Source organism: Protopterus annectens, chromosome 1.part1, assembly GCF_019279795.1.
Source record: "Protopterus annectens isolate FY-2018-M chromosome 1.part1, PAN1.0, whole genome shotgun sequence".
NCBI lineage: Eukaryota > Metazoa > Chordata > Ceratodontiformes > Protopteridae > Protopterus > Protopterus annectens.
In genome coordinates, this window is record NC_056726.1 from 1,156,123,344 (window position 1) to 1,156,145,562 (window position 22,219).

General features: G+C 39.5%; 1 protein-coding gene across 2 annotated transcripts in view; it reads right to left on the bottom strand.

The window, feature by feature from the left end:
- The window catches only part of LOC122809132 (cytoplasmic phosphatidylinositol transfer protein 1-like), a 641,537-nt gene that overhangs the window by 178,521 nt on the left and 440,797 nt on the right, over window positions 1-22,219 (bottom strand). For both annotated transcript variants that reach the window (XM_044080408.1, XM_044080400.1), the window contains exon 6: window positions 11,138-11,230. In XM_044080408.1, coding sequence (XP_043936343.1) covers window positions 11,138-11,230 — 93 coding nt within the window. The remainder of the gene's footprint in view (window positions 1-11,137; window positions 11,231-22,219) is intronic.

Below are 22,219 nucleotides of genomic sequence, written 5' to 3' on the forward strand. Positions count from 1 at the left end.
TGCCTTTTGTATTTTGGTCTGGGTTTTGTGGCTGAAATGTATGGAATGAGTTATAGCCTGGTAGTGCTGGGATGCTCTCTTGAGCCTTAAACCAGGTTTCTGTTATTGCGCATATATTGATTTTTCTCCATACTGAGGAGTGCCTTGAGTGCTTGCATTTTGAGTTTTTCTTTAACTTTCCTCACAAACTTCAGAGGGTTGCACAGCAGGTTGCTAAGCTTCTACAGGTGAAGAGTACTGTCTAAAAGTAATTATTATTGTTTTTGTTTCATTTTCCTCACAATTAAACATCAGCTGTGTATACAGGGGGCTACCTTTGGGGAAAGTGAGTAAAGAAGCATTGTGGTCATAGGTTCATAGAAGGTTACTAGGTTACCATACCTAGAGCCCTTACAACCCTAGCCATATTTATGCCATGTTGCCCCAAGTGTCGGTGGTTAGGTTAGTGAATGTCACAGAGGTAAGGGTCTATGGTAGTTAATAAAGACTTCCTCTGTCCAGGATGGGCATGGGTGCCACCCCAGCAGTGAATTTACAGTCCATTGATCTAGGTTGCGTTTGAAGAGGTTCAGGAAGGGTCTCTGTTTTACATGAATTGCAAGGCTGTTTCGGAGAAGTAGCTGTCTCTGGGGGAGATATATCTATCTCTCCAGCATGAACTGTTAATGTCAGAGGCTAGGTTAAGATCCCTGGAGCAAGTGACCCTCATGCAGTTTGATTTGCAAATGTGTAGCATTTCCATCAGGGCCAAGTCAGAGACTGCCCTGTAACCCAGGCACAGATCACAGCTTATCGACCTGTAGGAGACAGAATACAGTGAAAGGGCTTTCAGTCTTTCCATATAAGACTTACTTTGTGTAACCTGTAATTTTTTGGTGAAAAAATCTTTGTGGTCTCTCCAATTGTTGCAGGTGTCTGGTGAAGTAAATGCATAAGGGAGCATTGTACTCAATTTTTGTTCTGATTAGGCCCGAGTGTAATGGGATTATAACATCCTTAGATCTAGATGTGATGCCTTTACTTATAAAATGTGCCACATACAAGGATTTTCTTAATACTGTGGATACGTGGTGGTCAAAACTCAGGTTGCTATCAACCTGAGTACCCAGGTCACGTACCACTGGGTCTACACTTAGGGGGGGGGTGCTGTCTACAATGTAATTAGAAGAAATGTCAGCTTTCCCAAAGGAAATAATACTGCATTTTGTGCATTTATCTTTAAGCCATGGCTCTGGCACCAGTCATTTGTCTGCATTAACCCTGTCTGCAGTATATTAACATCATTTGTGGGCTCAATGATTACTCAAATTTTCAATTGTCAGCAAAATCGGTCAGCCACAGACCATCTAAGTTTGCCTGGACTTCTGTGAAATAAATTCCAAACAGTAAGAGGCCCAGCAGAGACCCCTACTGTATGCCACTGGTGACCGGTCTTTTGCTAAACTTGAAGTCACTCACTTTTACAGTATGTGTTCTGTCTGTGAGCCAGTTGGCTACCCATCTGGTAATGTAGGGGTTTAATTCACAATTGGGAGAGTTTCTCTATAATACCTGAGAGGTGGATTGTATCAAATGCGTTGGTTAGGTCAAGATAGGTGGTATGCCGTTGCCTTTCCCTCGTTCAGGGCTGTGGTGACTTACTCGAAGAAGTCAACCATGTTTAACTGTTGCTGTCCTCCATTCTACTGGAACATAGCCAGTTTTCAGGCTATGGTTAAACAGGGATCCAAATGGGTCTTCTAGGACATGTTTTAAGTTGTTTGAAGGGCAACCTGGGATGTTGTCTGGTCCCACTGATGCCACGTTTTTGGCATTGGAGAGCACTGAGATGACCTGCTGACTTGAGATAATAGGCTGAGGAATGGTGGCAGGTATACTTTGGGGGATGACTAGAGAGGCAAGGGGGGGGTGAAATTTGCTCCAGATCTGTCAGCTAGCAGGTTGGCTACTATCTCTGGTTGAGTATGAGTGGTGCCATCCAAAACTAGTTCAGCTCATAGCTGGGTATTCCCCTTTAGATTGCAGATGTAGTTAAATAATGCCTTATGATTATCCTTATTTAAGGAGGCCATTTTTGCTTCATAATTAGCTTTGGAGAACTTGACAAGATCTCTAATTTGTTTGTTTAAGCCAGAGAGGGATTTTTTCCTCTGCTGAGCCAGTTGCCTCTTGTTCTTGGACATTAGATTTTTTTGTTGTATAACCTAGGGGTCCGGCAGGGTGGCTTGTTATTTCAGCAAGACTTGACTTTAATCCAGTCAGGTACATCTGATTCTATACAACTGCTTAAATGGTTATACAGAGAATTGTTGTACACCTCTACATAGGAGTCTTTGTTATTTATGTTCAAGGGTGCTTTGAAACTTCTTATAACATCACTTAGTAGGAGGTAATTTGTCTTTCAAAAATTCTTGAGCATGTTTGAGCTTGTTTATAGATCTCTGGCAGCCAATATATTATTTTTTTTCAGTTTTGTCCAAATGTGATATCAAAGGGGTACACAGAAAGCGGCTGTCTTTTGTGGATAGAGGTGATGAGGCATGCTGTATATGCATATGAAAGCAGTTACTTGAAAGATATGATTGTTGCCATTTGTCTTTAATGTTTCATCACATTTCAGTACCAGACATGGATACTCATAAAGTGACTACCTTTTTTAAGGTGGCACGGGAGGCAGGTACTCTTTCCATATATGGTTTATGTATCATAAGTATTTATCTTCAATATTTATTGTGCACTATTTGGTTAACTTTTAAGTATTATGCCTTGCATGCAACTCATTTCTGCCTTAAATAAAAAGTGTGATTGAATTTCTTTCCGTATGTATGACTTTTTAGGCCTTCTTTGATTGAAAGGTTGGAAAACAACTCTTAACATGCACCTCAAAGCACATATATAAAACAACATGGCTTCTGGTGCCTATTGGCCTCAAGACCTTAAACTTTAGTTATTACAGTGTAGTCTTTGTCAGAGTGTGTTGAATGGATTCAGGGAAAACCAAAAGTTGAAGAGCAAGCCTGAATTTTTTCCCTTAATAATTAGTTTTGTTCAGACCATCACTGGATGAAACAGTTGTGTAAGAAATGTAAAATGCACCTCAGGAAAGTATCTGGAAATGTCCATAGTTTCTTGAAGCTTGCCATATTACAGCAGTTATTTCCTGCTCAGTTATCAAAGAGCACTCTTGCTTACTTAAAATGTGGTTGCTGAATGAATAAAAGCAGAAAAAAAATGAGGGATAGATTCCTGTCCCAGAGACTTCCTATACTCTAGAACAAGCTACCCATCTATGTCAAGCAAATTTCCTCATTAGCACTCTTCAAGAAAAATCTTGATGAGTGGATGGGAAATAGGAAATATACCCTGGGATCACTCTTGTGGCTCTGCTCGACAGGGGCACAGGAAATTAGCTTTCTTGGGTGGCATAAGCCAGGGAACCTTGTTGGCTAGGCTTACTTAGGCCCTTGGGATGATAGCCTAGTACCTACATATGAACAGTAAGAAACTGTGAAAAAATGAAGAAAAAAGTAACATGGATGGGATAAGTATACCAGAATAGGAAGGTGTGTGTGTGTGTGTGTGTGTGTGTGTGTGTGTGTGTGTGTGTGTGTGTGTGTGTGTGTGGTCATGAGCAGCATGGCACCATGCAGCCCTTTCCCTTAGGTGCCATTTGACCTAAGGTTGGCCCTGTGAAAATGGTAACACGCTGAATGACATAAGTGGGTATAATGCTGTTAAAGGTGGCAGTATTCTGCACTGAATGATAACAATGTTACTATTACTGCACTGAATGATAAAAATGTTACTATTACTGCACTGAATGATAACAATGTTACTATGTTACTATTACTACACTGAATGATAATGTTACTATAACTTCACTGAATGATAATGTTACTATATTACTATCACTTCACTGAATGATAACAATGTTACTATACTGCACTGAATGATAACAATGTTACTATGTTACTATTACTGCACTGAATGATAATGTTACAATATTACTATTACTTCACTGAATGATAACAATGTTACTATTACTGCACTGAATGATAACAATGTTACTATGTTACTATTACTGCACTGAATGATAACAATGTTACTATTACTGCACTGAATGATAACAATGTTACTATGTTACTATTACTGCACTGAATGATAACGATGTTACTATTACTGCACTGGATGATAACAATGTTACTATGTTACTATTACTGCACTGAATGATAATGTTTCTTTTACTGCACTGAATGATAACAATGTTACTATATTACTATTTTACTATTACTGCACTGAATGATAATAATGTTACTATGTTACTATTACTGCACTGAATGATAATGTTACTATTACTGCACTGAATTATAACAATGTTACTATTACTGCACTGAATGATAACAATGTTACTATTACTGCACTGAATGATAACAATGTTACTATATTACTATTACTGCACTGAATGATAATTTATTTATTTATTTCCAGTTTGATAACCGGGGAGGTCCACTGGGCCCAAAAGGCCCATTTTCAGTGGAGGCCCTGGGAGAAAAGCTCTATGTAATATACAACAAAAACAAGCATAGAATTTTACATTTATACAGTTAAACATATTATTATACATTTTGAATAACTAGTGTTTTTATATAATAAGGAGTAACAAACTTGAATGGTGCAAAGGAGAAGAAGAAAAGGAAAAACGTGAGCGCAGTTCATAGTATGCATACATAGTAAGAGAGCCATTAGCAGAGAGTAGTGATAGAGAGCTATATACAGTATTTACATGATAATCAATTCAAAGTTTAGACTTGTACGTTTGATGCAGAGAGGGGCAGCTGTAGATAAAGCAGCAAGAGTAAAGGTACATAAGGAAGAACATGTAGGGGTGATGGTATATGGAATTAGGTAGGAAGAGTGCAATTGCATTTCCGGATTTGGGAGAGGTGGGAATGGAGCTGGGATTTGAAGTGTTCAAAATTTGTATTGGTTCTTAGCAGGGATGGAAGAGAGTTCCATTTTTTGGCTAATGAATAGGATAGGAGAAACTGGCCAGGGGGACGTTTTGGTTTATAAACAGAAAGTAGATTTTGTTCAGCAGATCTTAGGGGTCTGGGTGGAGTGTAGACTGGTAGGATAACAATGATAACAATGTTACTGTTACTGCACTGAATGATAACAATGTTACTATTACTGCACAGAATGAGTTACTATTACTGCACTGAATGATAACAATGTTACTATTACTGCACTGAATGATAACAATGGTAACAATGTTACTATTACTGCACTGAATGATAACAATGTTACTATTACTGCACTGAATTATAACAATGTTACTATGTTACTATTACTGCACTGAATGATAATGTTACTATTACTGCACAGAATGATAACAATGTTACTATGTTACTATTACTGCACTGAATGATAACAATGTTACTATTACTGCACTGAATAATAACACTGATAATGTTACTATTACTGCACTGAATAACAATGTTACTATGTTACTATTACTTCACTGAATGATAACAATGTTACTATTACTGCACTGAATGATAATGTCACTATGTTACTATTTTACTATTACTGCACTGAATGATAACAATGTTATTATGTTGCTATTACTGCACTGAATGATAACAATGTTACTATTACTGCACTGAATGATAATGTTACTATAACTTCACTGAATGATACTGTTACTATATTATTATTACTTCACTGAATGATAACAATGTTACTATCACTGCACTGAATGATAATGTTACTATATTACTATTACTTCACTGAATGATAATGTTACTATTACTGCACTGAATGATAATGTTACTATTACTGCACTGAATGATAACAATGTTACTATATTACTATTACTTCACTGAATGATAACAATGTTACCATTACTGCACTGAATGATACCAATGTTACTATGTTACTATTTTACTATTACTGCACTGAATGATAACAGTGTTATTATGTTACTATTACTGCACTGAATGATAACAATGTTACTATTACTGCACTGAATGATAACAATGTTTCTATGTTACAGTTACTGTTCTGGATGTCACCGAGTACTGCTGTAAATGTCACTGGTTGTGCACTTAATAGCAATAATGGTTATAATACTAATTTTCATGGTCACACTGGTGCAACAGTAGTTCTTACTTTTCAAAACAGTTGTAGTTAAGGCTCACTGGAAGCCAGAAAACATTCTGCTTATATTCTGGGTGTCAGTGGCAATAATGTACATGATAGTGTTCTGGATGACAATGACAAAACAAAAAGAATCTAGTTATTTCAACTGAAGAAGAAGGGGAAAAAAAAAGATTTCTGAGGGTAACATAACAAGATGGCTGATCATTTTTTTGTTGGCAGTAAACATAAGATGTTTCTTGGCAGGACAGTCTGACATAAGAGAAAACGTGGATATAATAGGAAGCAGAATTAAACCGTGGAAAAGGATGTTAGCAGCAGGTATCGAGAGTGATTCAGGGTAGAAGAAGACAGCTGCAACTCATAACAAATTAAAATGCAGTCTTATTTCAAATACAACAGAAGAAACTCCTGGCATATACACTGTCTCGATCAGATTGCTAATTGACCCTTTTGAACATGTTGCTTTAGACTTAGAAGAAGTCATGCACTTAGAGGTTCACCTCTGATCTAAGTTTTGAAACTTGGAGAAGTTTAAAAAATGTGGGTGATATATTGTAGTTTGCAACCAGAAGTCTAGCAGGATGTATTTAAGAAAACTGAACGTTCACTCAAAATCTGATGTGAATTGTGATAACACATTAAGAACACTTTGATAAACTAAGACTATGATCTTGATCTGGGAGAAGCCGAAGACCATTAAGAAAAAGCATCATGACTCAGATATGAATTAATCACTTTTTTAACTAAGTTCTTTATGGATCTAACAAAAAAGGATTTCAAAGAACTTATGTTCAATAGAGGTATGTAATTAATTGTTCGGTTAGCACTTCAATCTTGTGTGTGTGTGTGTGTGTGTGTGTGTGTGTGTGTGTGTGTGTGTGTGTGACTAATAAGAAATAAACCAGGTATTTTCAGCATCTGACATTAATTTTCAGAAGCTTACTACTGTAAAAGCAAATCATATTCTCAAAATACTTAAAGGCTCTATTTTTCAAAAAGGTAAAATTTAGTTATGCCCCTAGATGGCAGCAGAAGACTTAGAATGAAACATTTGATTACAGCCCTTGCATTTCAGTCTGTGATTCACTTATTGTCAAGACAGACTTTCCTCTTGCACTACTTTGTTATTTATGTTTAAAACATGCACAAAGACGGTTTAAGTCTCATCCACCCTGTCTTTCTCATACACTTGAATCCTGAGCCTCAGAAAGCACTGCTGAATGCAGACACAAAAATGAATGGCATGATTAATGAAATGTTAATTTATATTCCTGTGTGGTTAATAGATTCACAAACACATTTCTTATTCACCATCCCTGCAAATGTTACATATTTGCATGTAAAGCATGTGATAGGTAAATGATTATGTTTAGTTGTATGGTAAACACCTTCAAATGACTATTTATAGGTTCATAGAACCTATAAGGTTCATAGATTAGTACTAAGCTAACTGCCCTTGTGAGCCATTTTAAGCTTAGCCAATTATCACTTGTGAGACTCAAACCCTACACCTTGTGTTTGTAAGGCAAACACCTTAACCATTAGGCCACCTCTAATAAAGCCAATTATCCCTTGTGAGACTCAAACCCTACACTATGATGCTGTTTATTTAGGTTTACTGTTGTTACAATACAGCCTGTTATAATTAATAGAAGATAATTGTTAAATGTGTGAGAGACATACACCTGGATGGCTTTATAAATAAATTCTTAAGGTTTGTTTTGGAATTGATATTAAATAATGGAGGGTGGCCTAATGGTTAAGGTGTTTGCTTTGCAAACAGAAGGTGTAGGGTTTGAGTCTCACAAGGGATAATTGGCTAGGCTTAAAATGGCTTGCAAGGGCAGTTAGCTTACTACTAATCTATGAACCTATTTTGGTTGAGTGTTTAGAGAGGAACTGGAATGGTCTTTGTTTGATTTTTATTGTTGTCCTAGAGCAACACTCCAGGCATAAGACTGTCTATAACTAACTGATTTTTTTTCTTTTTTAATGCTGGCTGCACATATTATTGTCATACTTTGCTCAGTGCTGTTCGTACTGCTATTTAAAAACACAATGATAGGATCTTAGGATCACAGGAATTACAAGGGAAGTGGTTCTAGAGACCACTTGTATAGTATCAATTCCCACTCTCCAGCTGTACTCTCCGTGTTTACAAAGTGAAAACAGATTTGTACAGGGGGGCTAAATTTGTAGATACCAGTCTAGTCATCAAAGCTGGATTTGAAGGATGCAAGTGTGGCATTTTGCTTGTAAGTAGGGGGTAATTATTTTCAGAGATGGTTGGTTAATAATTAGATAATAAATCTGTCCCTCCAGAAATTTTTTTTGCATGCTGCTGGAAATTGAAATACTTTTCCAGTATTTGTGTAGCTGTTGATCTTGCAGAAAAGGAGGGCTGGGCCTATAATGGTGGAAAGACAAAAATAATGGGGGGACAAAAATCTGAAAATAAGGGACAATTTTTAAATAATACTGTATTTCACTTAAAATATTAATATAACATGTTTTGCATCCTCGTGCATTTTGAACAATATAAAGTTGTCATTACTAACAATGTAATCATCAATAATTTACCAGAAAATCAAATATTTTATAAAGGACAGGGCAAAAGTATAAGGCAAAATAGGGATGTTCCTCAAAATTAGGGACAGATTAGTTCTTTAAACTGCACAAATTAACATTTTCGTGGCCTTCAGAAATAATTTTGCAGCTTGTGGAGGGCTGGACCTCCCCACACCCCTTATAAATAATATATACTAAGTTTGAGACTGCACAGTCTCTAGGGGAATAGAATATTCCCTACTCTGGGATTGTCAGTCTATCACACCCGTTGATCACCTGCATATGTTAACCAAATGGAGTCACTGAACTGATAATTGACATATATATCTAGATATATATATATATATATATATCTGGGTCCCCTTCAGTAGATTGAACATATAACAAGTTCGAACCTCATATGGCCAAGACCATATGTTCGAACTTGTAAATGTTTGATCAGACTAAATGGAGATCTCTGTACAGTGCGGAATGGGAAGATTTCCCTTTTCCGCAATGTATTGCGATCTCGGAGTTGGTATATTTAAGTAAGGGGGTGTGGGAGGTGCTACAGATATTTAATTTTGTTTTTTGTTGTTTTTTTCTTTTTTTCACTTCAGTGTTCGAACTATTAAAAGTTTGAACATATGGTCTCGGCCATATGTGGTTCGAACTTGTAATATGTTCGATCTACTGAAGTAGATCCATATAGATATATGTGTGTTGTATATATGTGTGTGTGTGTGTGTGTGTGTGTGTGTGTGTGTGTGTGTGTGTGTGTATATATCTATACACGTGTGTGTGTGTGTGTGTGTGTGTGTGTGTGTGTGTATATGTGTATATATATATATATATATATATATATATATATATATATATATAGGGTCTATATTATATCCTCGAACGCTGATTGATCGAACTTATTTTCGCGAAACTGCAAAATATCGAAGCTTTTCCTAGGGAAAGAATTTGGTTGTCCATTTCTGTTGCTTCGGTATTTTCAGTGTTATGGTGGAAAGTTACCGGTCGGATTCAGGTAAGTGTGCGATTGTGTGGATGTGAGTATTAGGGTGATTTAGGTGAGTTAGGGTTAGGGCTCAGATTAGGTGTGTGTGCGATTGAGTGGACATGAGGGTTAGGGTGGATTTAAGTGAGTTAGGGTTAGGGAGAGGGTGAGGTGAGTGTGCGATAGTGACGGACCTTAGGGTTAGGGTTTGGGTTAAGGTAAGTGGGTAGTTAGTGGTGTGTGCATAGTTTAGTGTAGGGTTAGGTATCAGATTTTAGGTGTATGTGTGTGGATTTCTGTTTGTTTGGTGTGCTTGTGTTGTGTGTATGTGTTTTGGATCAGCGATTTTTTTTTCCCCTGGGAAAAAAATCGCTGATCTGACAGTTCGAGATTGTAAGCTTTCGCTTAAATTAGGTCAATCAATCAGCGTTTGCTTTTTTAAGCATTCGATGATATAATATAGACCCTATATATAAATTTTAGTTGACAGCACAGATGTTTCCTAGATGTGCAAGACTGACAGTCCCTGAGCTAGAGGACTACATCCTTGCCCCAATATTGCACAATCTCTGAATTAATACATATAACTAGTAGGGGTTGTGGAAGAGTACAGGGGGATTTGTCCCCTGGAAAAAGAACCACTCACTTCTTTTTTGCATGTTCTGAGGATTAACGTCAAAGCATGAGCGGTAGCATGCTGGCATTTGTCGATGTAAGTTTGCCCACATTTGCCACATCGACATTTGTACAGCTTGACTAGCTATGCTATTTTGCCTGCATGTTGTGTTTAAAGACCTACTCAACAATGATTTTTTTTTCAATTAATGATGCTACCTAGGACAGATGCTGGCAACCCAACCATTATAAGGAAACATTTTTTTTTTTAATTTATTCAATAACCAGGCACTCTGGGATCTGGAATATGTTTACCCCCCATTTAAGAAACTGAATAAAAAGAAACAGATATATGCCTATGTATTTTTGGTAACAAAAACCTTAATGAAGCAGTCTTCATACAAGCAGTAATATAGTGTTCGGGTATTATAAAAATACTACTGCTAAGGAAAATCATATTTTAAAATTATCGCACAGTGACCACTTTCAAGCCAACAGCCTTATATGGACTGAGAGCAGCAGGTTGCGGACCTCATCTTTTAATAAACTGTCTGCAGTTGGTGTGGTTTCAGGGACGTGCACTGCGGTAGGCTGTGTTATAATTATTTGATGCTGTAGCTCCATTACTGATTCTCTTTCATTCAGACAGTTTTCTATATGAAACCAATTAACTTAGTATATTTTTTAGTCCCATTTTTACAATGAATATTACTGTTTACTAGGCTATACATGGTTACTGTTGACCTAATATACTGCCTCTGTAAAAATTCCTTAGTTTGGATATAAAAGATCTTAACTTTTACTCACCTCTGATTCTTTGTAGCATTTTTCTGGAATTAGATCGGTCACAATATCCACATTGCAAACATCATCTTTGGGTGTTGTTTTTTTCCCAAATACCTAGACAAACAAATAGCTTTATAAGTTCTTGACCTTGTACTATGGCTAAATTTAAATCATTCTGAATTTATTTGTCCAAATTAAGAATAAATATTTGCTAAAGATAGACTGCTGATACAGGTGACAATATTATGAAACTGCTACACAGTGAAGTATCAATCATTTTATATGATTTGCATGTGTGTGTGTGTGTGTGTGTGTGTGTGTGTGTGTGTGTGTGTGTGTGAATGGTGTATATATGCATGAGAGTACGCATGTGTGTGCACACTCTCATGCATCTGTGTGGCTGTCTGTGTGAATATTTATGTATGTGCGCATGTCTATGTGTGTGTGAGACAATAAGCACAAACGTACTTAAACAAAATGAAAGAAAATGCACCGAGCTAGCACACCGAGAACGTTTATTAATGGACAAAACAGAAAACAGAAAATGGTGAGCGCTTTCACAACATAAAGTTGCTTCATCAGACAACAGTAAAAGGCTTACACTCTATTTAAATAGTCAGATATCCATTACTCAATTAACTAATTAGGGTTAGCAAGCTATACAGAATCAAAATCAAGAGAAGCTTACCACAGTGAATCCTACAATAAAGATGCACTATGCATACAATGTTACACACAGTTACTAAACATATATAACCACACTATATTTATTTATTTTTATTTTATTTATTTTATTTCAGTTTGATTACCGGGGAAGTCTACTGGGCCAAGAAGTACCCATTTTCAGTGGAGGCCTGGGGAGAAAAGCTCCAAAGACAGTACAATCAAGGTTACATACAGTAATGGATGATAATACAATGTCACAAACAGTTAAGAATATGTGAGATGCAGTAGTAGGCAATACAGTAAGGATTACATAAAATACAATCATAAAAAGTACAATGTCCAAGATGCAGAGTCTACATTTTCTTTTTTGCATACTTACAGTCAACTGAAAGTCAGCTATAACCATATAGGGGGAACATAGAATTAAATTAAGAGAGTATATAGTAGATTGGTGCTAGAGAATAGAGGTCAAGCTGGAGAAAGTTTCTAGAATTTATATTGGGTGAAAGCAAGGACATTTCCATTTGGAGGATAAGTGTAAGAAAAGATGGGTCTTGAAAGAGTCAGAGTTAGGGATGGTCCTAAGAGAAGGTGGGAGGGAGTTCCATTTTCTACCAAGAGAGAAGGAGAGTAGGAGCTGGCCAGCGGGATGCTTAGGTTTGTGAATGGAGATTAGGTTTTGGTGTACAGATCTCAGAGATCGGTTAGGGATGTAAGGGGGAAGGATGTTAGATAAGACAGGGCATTTTTCTGGATAAAATATTAATTTGTGAGCGGTAGTTAGTTGGAGATAGTCAAGGTAGTTAGGGAGTTCTAACCAGTTAGGGCATGGCAGTGGTGAGTACAGGTTTTGGATTTGGTGGCAAATTTAGAGATCTTATTATAGTAAGCTTCGAGTTTTGAGGTGTTGGAAGCAGAAAGATTAGTTAGAAGTGGGGCACCATAAAGGAGAGAGGGGAGGAGGAAGGTGATGGCTAAGGTATGCCTAGAGGAGTTAGAAAGAAATTGATTATTGCTGTAGAGCATACCTAATTTTTGGTGGGTTTTCTTTATGTTTTGTTGAATGTGGAGATCAAATTTGAGCTGTTCATCAATGGTGATGCCAAGGAGTTTTGCAGAAGGGACCACTTCTATAGGAGTGTTGATTAGGCTTAGGACATTGAACGAGCTTTTGTTAAAGGAAGACTCCTTGGAAGGAAGGAAAATTAGTATTTTAGATTTATTGGAGTTAAGGGAGAGATGGTTTTGGTGCATCCACTTTTCAGTAGTGGAGAAAGCTTTTTGAGTTTTGGACAGAAGTTCAGAAGGGCTGGAGGCAGAACAAACTAGGGTGGAGTCATCAGCATATTGGATGACTGTAGTGTCAGGGAGGGCAGTGTGAAGGTTATTTATAAAGATGTTGGAAAGCAGGGGGCCAAGGATGGACCCCTGAGGAACACCGGTAGGTGTGGGTAAGAAGGAAGAGGTGGAGGCTTTCCATCTGACAGCCTGAGATCTGTCTGAAAGGTAACTGGAGAACCAGGATAGAGTGTTGGGGGAGAGATTAAGGTTGGAGAGATGGAAGACAAGATGTTTATGGGAGATGGTGTTGAAGGCTTTGGAAAGATCTAGCAGAATAGTTGATACAAGAAGTCCAGTATCTTGGGCTTGATTGACAGTTTATAGGAAGGATAGTAGGGCAGTTATGGTGCTGTGACCAGGACTGAAACCATGTTTGGTGGGTGAGAGTAGCTGATTCTGAGTTAAGTAGGGTAAAAGTTGGTGGTGGATGCATTTTTCTGGGATTAGTGGGGAGAGTAGGGCAATGGGGTGGAAGTTAGAAATGGAGGTGTTTTTGCCTCCTTTGTGAAGAGGAAGAATGTAGGCAGAACGCCAAAGTTTGGGTATGTAAGACTCTTTTAAGGATCGGTTGATCAGGATACTAATCGGGAGAGCAATATCTTCTGCAGCATATTTGAGGAAAGAGGGGGGAATGTTGTCAGGGGCATTAGAGCATGGCTTTAGTTTAGATAAGAGTTTTTTTTATATACATTGTGGATACTGGTTTGAGCTGGAACATGGAGGGATGGCTATTAGGGATGCTGGAGGGGGAATTGAGGAAGTTGGGAGGATTTTTGTCTGGAAAAGTTTTGGTTAGCTTAGCTATAGAGTCTGTAAAGAAGGTATTAAAGTGAGTGCTCAGTTCCTTGTCAGTTAAATTTGGATCGGGGCAGGGTTATTTCTTGACCCCAGATGGAGAAGAGAGTTAACAGATTTCCAGAATTGTTTTGGGTTCTTAGTATGGTTGGATTGAAGTTTATTGTAGTAGATTTTTTGTCTGAGGTGATTAACTTTTTACTTGGTTTCGGAGTTGGGTGTATTGGAGCCAGGCAGTAGGCAGTTTAGTTTTTTGATAAAGTTTCCAGGATTTGTCTCTGAGATGCATGGAATTTTTAGTCTCTTTGGTAAGCCAAGGAGCAGAATTGGCTTTGATTCGCTTGTTTCTTAGGGGGGCTTGGGAGTTGGCGTGTTTAGGAAGATAGAGTTAAAGTGCTCAACAGCGTTGTCAAGGGAGAGAGTTCAGGATTTGCCAGTTGATCTGCTTAAAAATGTTAGAAAGTTGTGGGGTCAAAGTTGCTAGGGTCACGCGTGTGAATGTAATGATGTTGGTATTGGGAGGAGTTAGTAGAGTGATGAATGTATGCAGGGAGATGGTTGCTGAAGGTGTTAGGGGAATTACCAGAGAGAGAGATTTTGTTTGGATGGGAGACTAAGATCCAATCTAAGATGGACCCTGGGGGGTGGATTTTGTTAGGACGGGTGGTAGAATGTATTACTTGGGTGAAGTTGTAGAGGTTAATAGCTAGGGAGGGGGTGGGTGTGTTGATTTTATTCCAGTCGATGTTAACATCGCCAAGAATGAAGGTTTCATACTTTATTTCAGATGAGGCCCAGTGAAGAATATTTTCTAGGGTTGAGATATTGTAAGCCTGGAGATACATATAAGGAAATAATGCAGATGTTTTTATGTTTATTAAGTCGAAGTAGTCCTGCTGTTATTTCAGTGTTTTTATAATGTGGGGTTGGGATTTGCAGGGGGATTAGGGATAGAAGGTTAGAGTAGATAAGGGAAGAGCCTCCACCATTTTGTTTAAGCGGTCGCTCCTGAGGATGTGGAAACCTGGAGGAAGGATTTCAGAATCAGAGTTATGTGGTTTTAGCCAAGTTTCAGAGATGGCTAAGATATCGGGTTGGTTGAGGTTGATCCAAGCATGAACATGGTGGATTTTGTTGTTGAGGCTCTGGGCATTGATAGTGAAGATTTTGAGGGTGTTATGAGAGAGAGATGAAGAAGGAAAAGGGGAGAAGTTTGGTTAAAGTAGGGGATGAAGAAGAAGAGATTGAGTTGCTAGGAGTGAGGCAAGGGCCAGGGTTAGGATGTATGTCTCCAGATAAGGCTAGGATATTACAAGAGATAAGTTTTAGCCTTTTGAGTTTGGATTGAAGGAAGATGTTTTGGGAGAGTGGAGGTGTAAGAGAGGATCTTTTAGAAGAGGTAGAGAATAGTTTGTGCTGGAAAAGGTGTAGAAGGTTTGGAGGGTAAGGGAGGGAAAATGGAGTGAAAATGTGAGAGTAGAAGAGGTTGTGGTGAGTAAGTGGGGTAGTTTGAAAGGTGGTATATAAGGGGGCTTTAGAGGAGTATGAAGTAGCATGATAGATAGGAATTGGTAAGATAAGTATGGAGCAAGGGAGTATGTATGAAAAGAGGGTTGGGGAGGGCATATTTGGAATGGGTGAGAAGAAGGAAGTGAGAAAAATAGGAAATTAAGTTGCAAGCTTAGAGAAGGAGAACAGGAAGTGAGTGGTAGGGAGGAGTAGAAAGTGGATAGGAGAGGGAAGATTAAGTGAGATGAGAAGGGAGGAGTAAGAGAAAAGAGAGGAGAAAATTATAGAGTGGTTGGGATTGGCTACCAGATGGAGGAAATTGGCTACCAGATGGAGGAAAAGAGGAGATAATAGAAGATTGTGAGTGGTGAAAATGAATGGTGGGAGGAGTTAGTGAGGGATAAATGTAGATGTGCTAGGGGTGGGTGGGATTTGGGGGCAGGGTAGGGGAGCGGAGTGAGCCTGCAGGGCGAAACGGAGTGGGAAGAGCCAGAGGAGGAGAAAGAGTGGAAGACAATCAGTAAGGAGTGAATAGACTAAGGTAAGTCTCGCAGAGAGTAAAATGGGAAGAAAGAACTACAGAGAAGTGGAGTGGAGGGTATATGCAAAGGAGAGGGACAGAGTGAGAAGTTAAAAAAAAACTCCAAGGAAAAAGGATAGAGGAGGGCAGTATAAGCTAAGAGTGTGTAGGTAAATCTAGGACAGTAGTGAGGGAGAACAGAGGAAAGGAGTTAAAGGGCCAGTTTAGTGGAGAAGAGGAAGGAGGGGTAAGGTAGTAGTGACAGTGGAAAGGTAGGGGAGCACCACCAAGTGTTCAGGCGGTCTAAAATAGCAGTGACCCAGGAGAGGAACAGGTAAAGGGGAGGGGCTATCAGGATCAGGGTAGGGGAGAATAAGGTGAGAGCTAGAGTAGGAGCAGTAAGAGGGGTAAAATTAAGGTGGGAACTAGGAGAGGAAAGCAGCGAAGAGGGGTAGTGGCTGCTGGCTAGCCTGGCAGGGGAGTGCACTGCGACCTGAGTAGCAAACATTTACAGGAGTACACATACTTTCTTAATAGTCCTTGCTGAGGAAAAACTCAGGGAGCACAATGTCTTTACAGCTTTGGATTTGGTGTCTGATAGCGGTTCTTATCCAGATAGTTCAGGGAGACTTTCAGGAGGTTAGGGCGGGGTTGGTAGGAGCCCGAGCAACAACAAAATTTTCTTAATAGTCCTTGCTGAGGAAAAACTCAGGGAGCATAATGGCCTTACAGCTTTGGATTTGGTGTCTGATAGCTGGTTCATATCCAGATAGTTCAGGGGAGACTTTCAGGAGGTTAGGGCGGGGTTGGTAGGAGCCCGAGCAACAACAACATTTTCTTAATAGTCCTTGCTGAGGAAAAACTCAGGAGCATAATGGCCTTACAGCTTTGGATTTATGGGAGATGGTGTTGAAGGCTTTGGAAAGATCTAGCAGAATAGTTGATACAAGAAGTCCAGTATCTTGGGCTTGATTGACAGTTTATAGGAAGGATAGTAGGGCAGTTATGGTGCTGTGACCAGGACTGAAACCATGTTTGGTGGGTGAGAGTAGCTGATTCTGAGTTAAGTAGGGTAAAAGTTGGTGGTGGATGCATTTTTCTGGGATTAGTGGGGAGAGTAGGGCAATGGGGTGGAAGTTAGAAATGGAGGTGTTTTTGCCTCCTTTGTGAAGAGGAAGAATGTAGGCAGAACGCCAAAGTTTGGGTATGTAAGACTCTTTTAAGGATCGGTTGATCAGGATACTAATCGGGAGAGCAATATCTTCTGCAGCATATTTGAGGAAAGAGGGGGGAATGTTGTCAGGGGCATTAGAGCATGGCTTTAGTTTAGATAAGAGTTTTTTTTATATACATTGTGGATACTGGTTTGAGCTGGAACATGGAGGGATGGCTATTAGGGATGCTGGAGGGGGAATTGAGGAAGTTGGGAGGATTTTTGTCTGGAAAAGTTTTGGTTAGCTTAGCTATAGAGTCTGTAAAGAAGGTATTAAAGTGAGTGCTCAGTTCCTTGTCAGTTAAATTTGGATCGGGGCAGGGGTTATTTCTTGACCCCAGATGGAGAAGAGAGTTAACAGATTTCCAGAATTGTTTTGGGTTCTTAGTATGGTTGGATTGAAGTTTATTGTAGTAGATTTTTTTGTCTGAGGTGATTAACTTTTTTACTTGGTTTCGGAGTTGGGTGTATTGGAGCCAGGCAGTAGGCAGTTTAGTTTTTTGATAAAGTTTCCAGGATTTGTCTCTGAGATGCATGGAATTTTTAGTCTCTTTGGTAAGCCAAGGAGCAGAATTGGCTTTGATTCGCTTGTTTCTTAGGGGGGCTTGGGAGTTGAGCGTGTTTAGGAAGATAGAGTTAAAGTGCTCAACAGCGTTGTCAAGGGGGAGAGAGTTCAGGATTTGCCAGTTGATCTGCTTAAAAATGTTAGAGAAAGTTGTGGGGTCAAAGTTGCTAGGGTCACGGGTTTGAATGTAATGATGTTGGTATTGGGAGGAGTTAGTAGAGTGATGAATGTATGCAGGGAGATGGTTGCTGAAGGTGTTAGGGGAATTACCAGAGAGAGAGATTTTGTTTGGATGGGAGACTAAGATCCAATCTAAGATGGACCCTGGGGGGGGTGGATTTTGTTAGGACGGGTGGTAGAATGTATTACTTGGGTGAAGTTGTAGAGGTTAATAGCTAGGGAGGGGGTGGGTGTGTTGATTTTATTCCAGTCGATGTTAACATCGCCAAGAATGAAGGTTTCATACTTTATTTCAGATGAGGCCCAGTGAAGAATATTTTCTAGGGTTGAGATATTGTCGCCTGGAGATACATATAAGGAAATAATGCAGATGTTTTTATGTTTATTAAGTCGAAGTAGTCCTGCTGTTATTTCAGTGTTTTTATAATGTGGGGTTGGGATTTGCAGGGGGATTAGGGATAGAAGGTTAGAGTAGATAAGGGAAGAGCCTCCACCATTTTGTTTAAGCGGTCGCTCCTGAGGATGTGGAAACCTGGAGGAAGGATTTCAGAATCAGAGTTATGTGGTTTTAGCCAAGTTTCAGAGATGGCTAAGATATCGGGTTGGTTGAGGTTGATCCAAGCATGAACATGGTGGATTTTGTTGTTGAGGCTCTGGGCATTGATAGTGAAGATTTTGAGGGTGTTATGAGAGAGAGATGAAGAAGGAAAAGGGGGGAGAAGTTTGGTTAAAGTAGGGGATGAAGAAGAAGAGATTGAGTTGCTAGGAGTGAGGCAAGGGCCAGGGTTAGGATGTATGTCTCCAGATAAGGCTAGGATATTACAAGAGATAAGTTTTAGCCTTTTGAGTTTGGATTGAAGGAAGATGTTTTGGGAGAGTGGAGGTGTAAGAGAGGATCTTTTAGAAGAGGTAGAGAATAGTTTGTGCTGGAAAAGGTGTAGAAGGTTTGGAGGGGTAAGGGAGGGGAAAATGGAGTGAAAATGTGAGAGTAGAAGAGGTTGTGGTGAGTAAGTGGGGTAGTTTGAAAAGGTGGTATATAAGGGGGGGCTTTAGAGGAGTATGAAGTAGCATGATAGATAGGAATTGGTAAGATAAGTATGGAGCAAGGGAGTATGTATGAAAAGAGGGTTGGGGAGGGCATATTTGGAATGGGTGAGAAGAAGGAAGTGAGAAAAATAGGAAATTAAGTTGCAAGCTTAGAGAAGGAGAAGAGGAAGTGAGTGGTAGGGAGGAGTAGAAAGTGGATAGGAGAGGGGAAGATTAAGTGAGATGAGAAGGGGAGGAGTAAGAGAAAAGAGAGGAGAAAATTATAGAGTGGTTGGGATTGGCTACCAGATGGAGGAAATTGGCTACCAGATGGAGGAAAAGAGGAGATAATAGAAGATTGTGAGTGGTGAAAATGAATGGTGGGAGGAGTTAGTGAGGGATAAATGTAGATGTGCTAGGGGGGGGTGGGATTTGGGGCAGGGTAGGGAGCGGAGTGAGCCTGCAGGGCGAAACGGAGTGGGAAGAGCCAGAGGAGGAGAAAGAGTGGAAGACAATCAGTAAGGAGTGAATAGACTAAGGTAAGTCTCGCAGAGAGTAAAATGGGAAGAAAGAACTACAGAGAAGTGGAGTGGAGGGTATATGCAAAGGAGAGGGACAGAGTGAGAAGTTAAAAAAAAACTCCAAGGAAAAAGGATAGAGGAGGGCAGTATAAGCTAAGAGTGTGTAGGTAAATCTAGGACAGTAGTGAGGGAGAGAACAGAGGAAAGGAGTTAAAGGGCCAGTTTAGTGGAGAAGAGGAAGGAGGGGTAAGGTAGTAGTGACAGTGGAAAGGTAGGGGAGCACCACCAAGTGTTCAGACGGTCTAAAATAGCAGTGACCCCAGGGAGAGGAACAGGTAAAGGGGGAGGGGGCTATCAGGATCAGGGTAGGGGGAGAATAAGGTGAGAGCTAGAGTAGGAGCAGTAAAGAGGGGTAAAAATTAAGGTGGGAACTAGGAGAGGAAAGCAGCGAAAGAGGGGGGGTAGTGGCTGCTGGCTAGCCTGGCAGGGGAGTGCACTGCGACCTGAGTAGCAAACATTTACAGGAGTACACATACTTTCTTAATAGTCCTTGCTGAGGAAAAACTCAGGGAGCACAATGTCTTTACAGCTTTGGATTTGGTGTCTGATAGCCGGTTCTTATCCAGATAGTTCAGGGGAGACTTTCAGGAGGTTAGGGCGGGGTTGGTAGGAGCCCGAGCAACAACAAAATTTTCTTAATAGTCCTTGCTGAGGAAAAACTCAGGGAGCATAATGGCCTTACAGCTTTGGATTTGGTGTCTGATAGCTGGTTCATATCCAGATAGTTCAGGGGAGACTTTCAGGAGGTTAGGGCGGGGTTGGTAGGAGCCCGAGCAACAACAACATTTTCTTAATAGTCCTTGCTGAGGAAAAACTCAGGGAGCATAATGGCCTTACAGCTTTGGATTTGGTGTCTGATAGCCGGTTCTTATCCAGATAGTTCAGGGGAGACTTTCAGGAGGTTAGGGCGGGGTGAGGTTAGGGCGGGGTGAGTAGGATCCCGGGCAACAACAAAATGTAGAAGGGGCGAGCGCTGGAGCCAGGACAGTACAGCAGAAGAGGGGAAACTAAGATACAGTATAAAAAAATATACATGCATATATAAGATAAAACGAAGACAGTAAGACATATAAAAAAGCTAAAAACATCTAAAATATCTTCTAAAAAATCTAGGAATCAGTGCATGAGTGGTCGAGCCTTCAAAAAGGGAACCAAAGTAGTGGCAGCATTCAATCCAGGAAACATCTCAGCGTTAAGCTTCAATATCCATTTTTGCTCATGCCCCTCTGTAATATTTTCTATGTCACCACCCCTAGGGTCCGTATAAATATGTTGAAAAACCAAAAATTTAAAAGAATGTGAACGATCATTAGACATAACGTGACAGGCCAGAGCACTGGATTGTTTACAGTTGGTAATGTCTCTCACATGTTCTAAAATACGATCTTTCAACATTCTGTTCGTTTTGCCTACATAATAAGCATGGCATTGTTGACAAAAACAAAAATAAACAACATCAGTGGTTCTACAATCTGAATATTGATTAGAATGTAACGAAAAATGCTGGTAGGATGCACATAATTATTTTTGTTATAAACAAACTGACAGGCACTACAGTTCCTACATGGAAAAGTTCCACGGCGAACAGAGTGAGTTAACTTTTTGTGTGTTTCCCCATGGCAAAGGTGTTGTTTAAGTGACTTGCTATTCTTAAAACTGAAATGTGGAGTCAGTCCAACCTTGTCTACAAGGCCAGGAACTTCTTGTGAAAGGTACCGGTATTTCTTAACAACATCCACATATTGATTAATGTTGCTAGAAAACTGGAGAACCACTCTAAAATCATTCTCAGCTGTGGCACTGTGTGTTGCATCTGCGGTGGCTCTGTTGTGATTATAATAAGGTTTGCACCTAGTATCTCTAAGCTTCCAGGCATCAGATATTGCATTATCAATGTCTGCACTAGAATATCCTCTAGCCAGAAACTCAATTTTCAAGTTATTCACTGCAGCTACTGCATCATTGTCATTACTATGTAGCCTGAGTGTCCTAAAAACTTGCCCTCTTAACACATTCTTAGGAATGTGTCTAGGGTGCATACTAGATTTATGCAGCAATGTGTTCTTTCTAGTTGGTTTATGGTATATAGTACTGTGGAGATGATTCAAATCAGATTTACTGATTTTGACATCAAGAAAACTTATGTCAGTGGCTGAACTCTAGTGTGTAAACCTTAAAAAATCAGTTGTTGAATGCAAGTAATCCAAAAATTGGTCTAGATCAGAGCCGGAGCCCTTCCATAACATAAAAACGTCATCTACAAACCTAACATACCACAGTATTTGTCCAAAGAAAGGATTAGTGGCAGACAAAATGTTTTGCTCTTCCCAACTGACCAGTGCTAAGTTGGCGTAGCTATTGGCACAAGCAGTGCCCATTGCCACGCCAACTTTTTGCAGGAAAAACTGTTCTTGAAACATAACAATATTATTTTCTAAAATGATTTCTAATAGGGTGCAGATTAACTGTATCTTATTGTTAGTCAAACGTTTGTGCACAGTAAGAAAATCTATTTGGTATACTGGTAAACAGAGATTCTATGTCCATGGTCACAAGAACAAATTCCTCATCTCTATCTATCGTCTCCATCCTATTATGTAGCCATTGTAAGAACATCTTAGTGTCCTTTAAAATTGTATAACAGTTGTCCAGAAAACCATGTAAAGTTCCTTCTACATATATGGAGAGGGGCTCAGTACACCAGCCA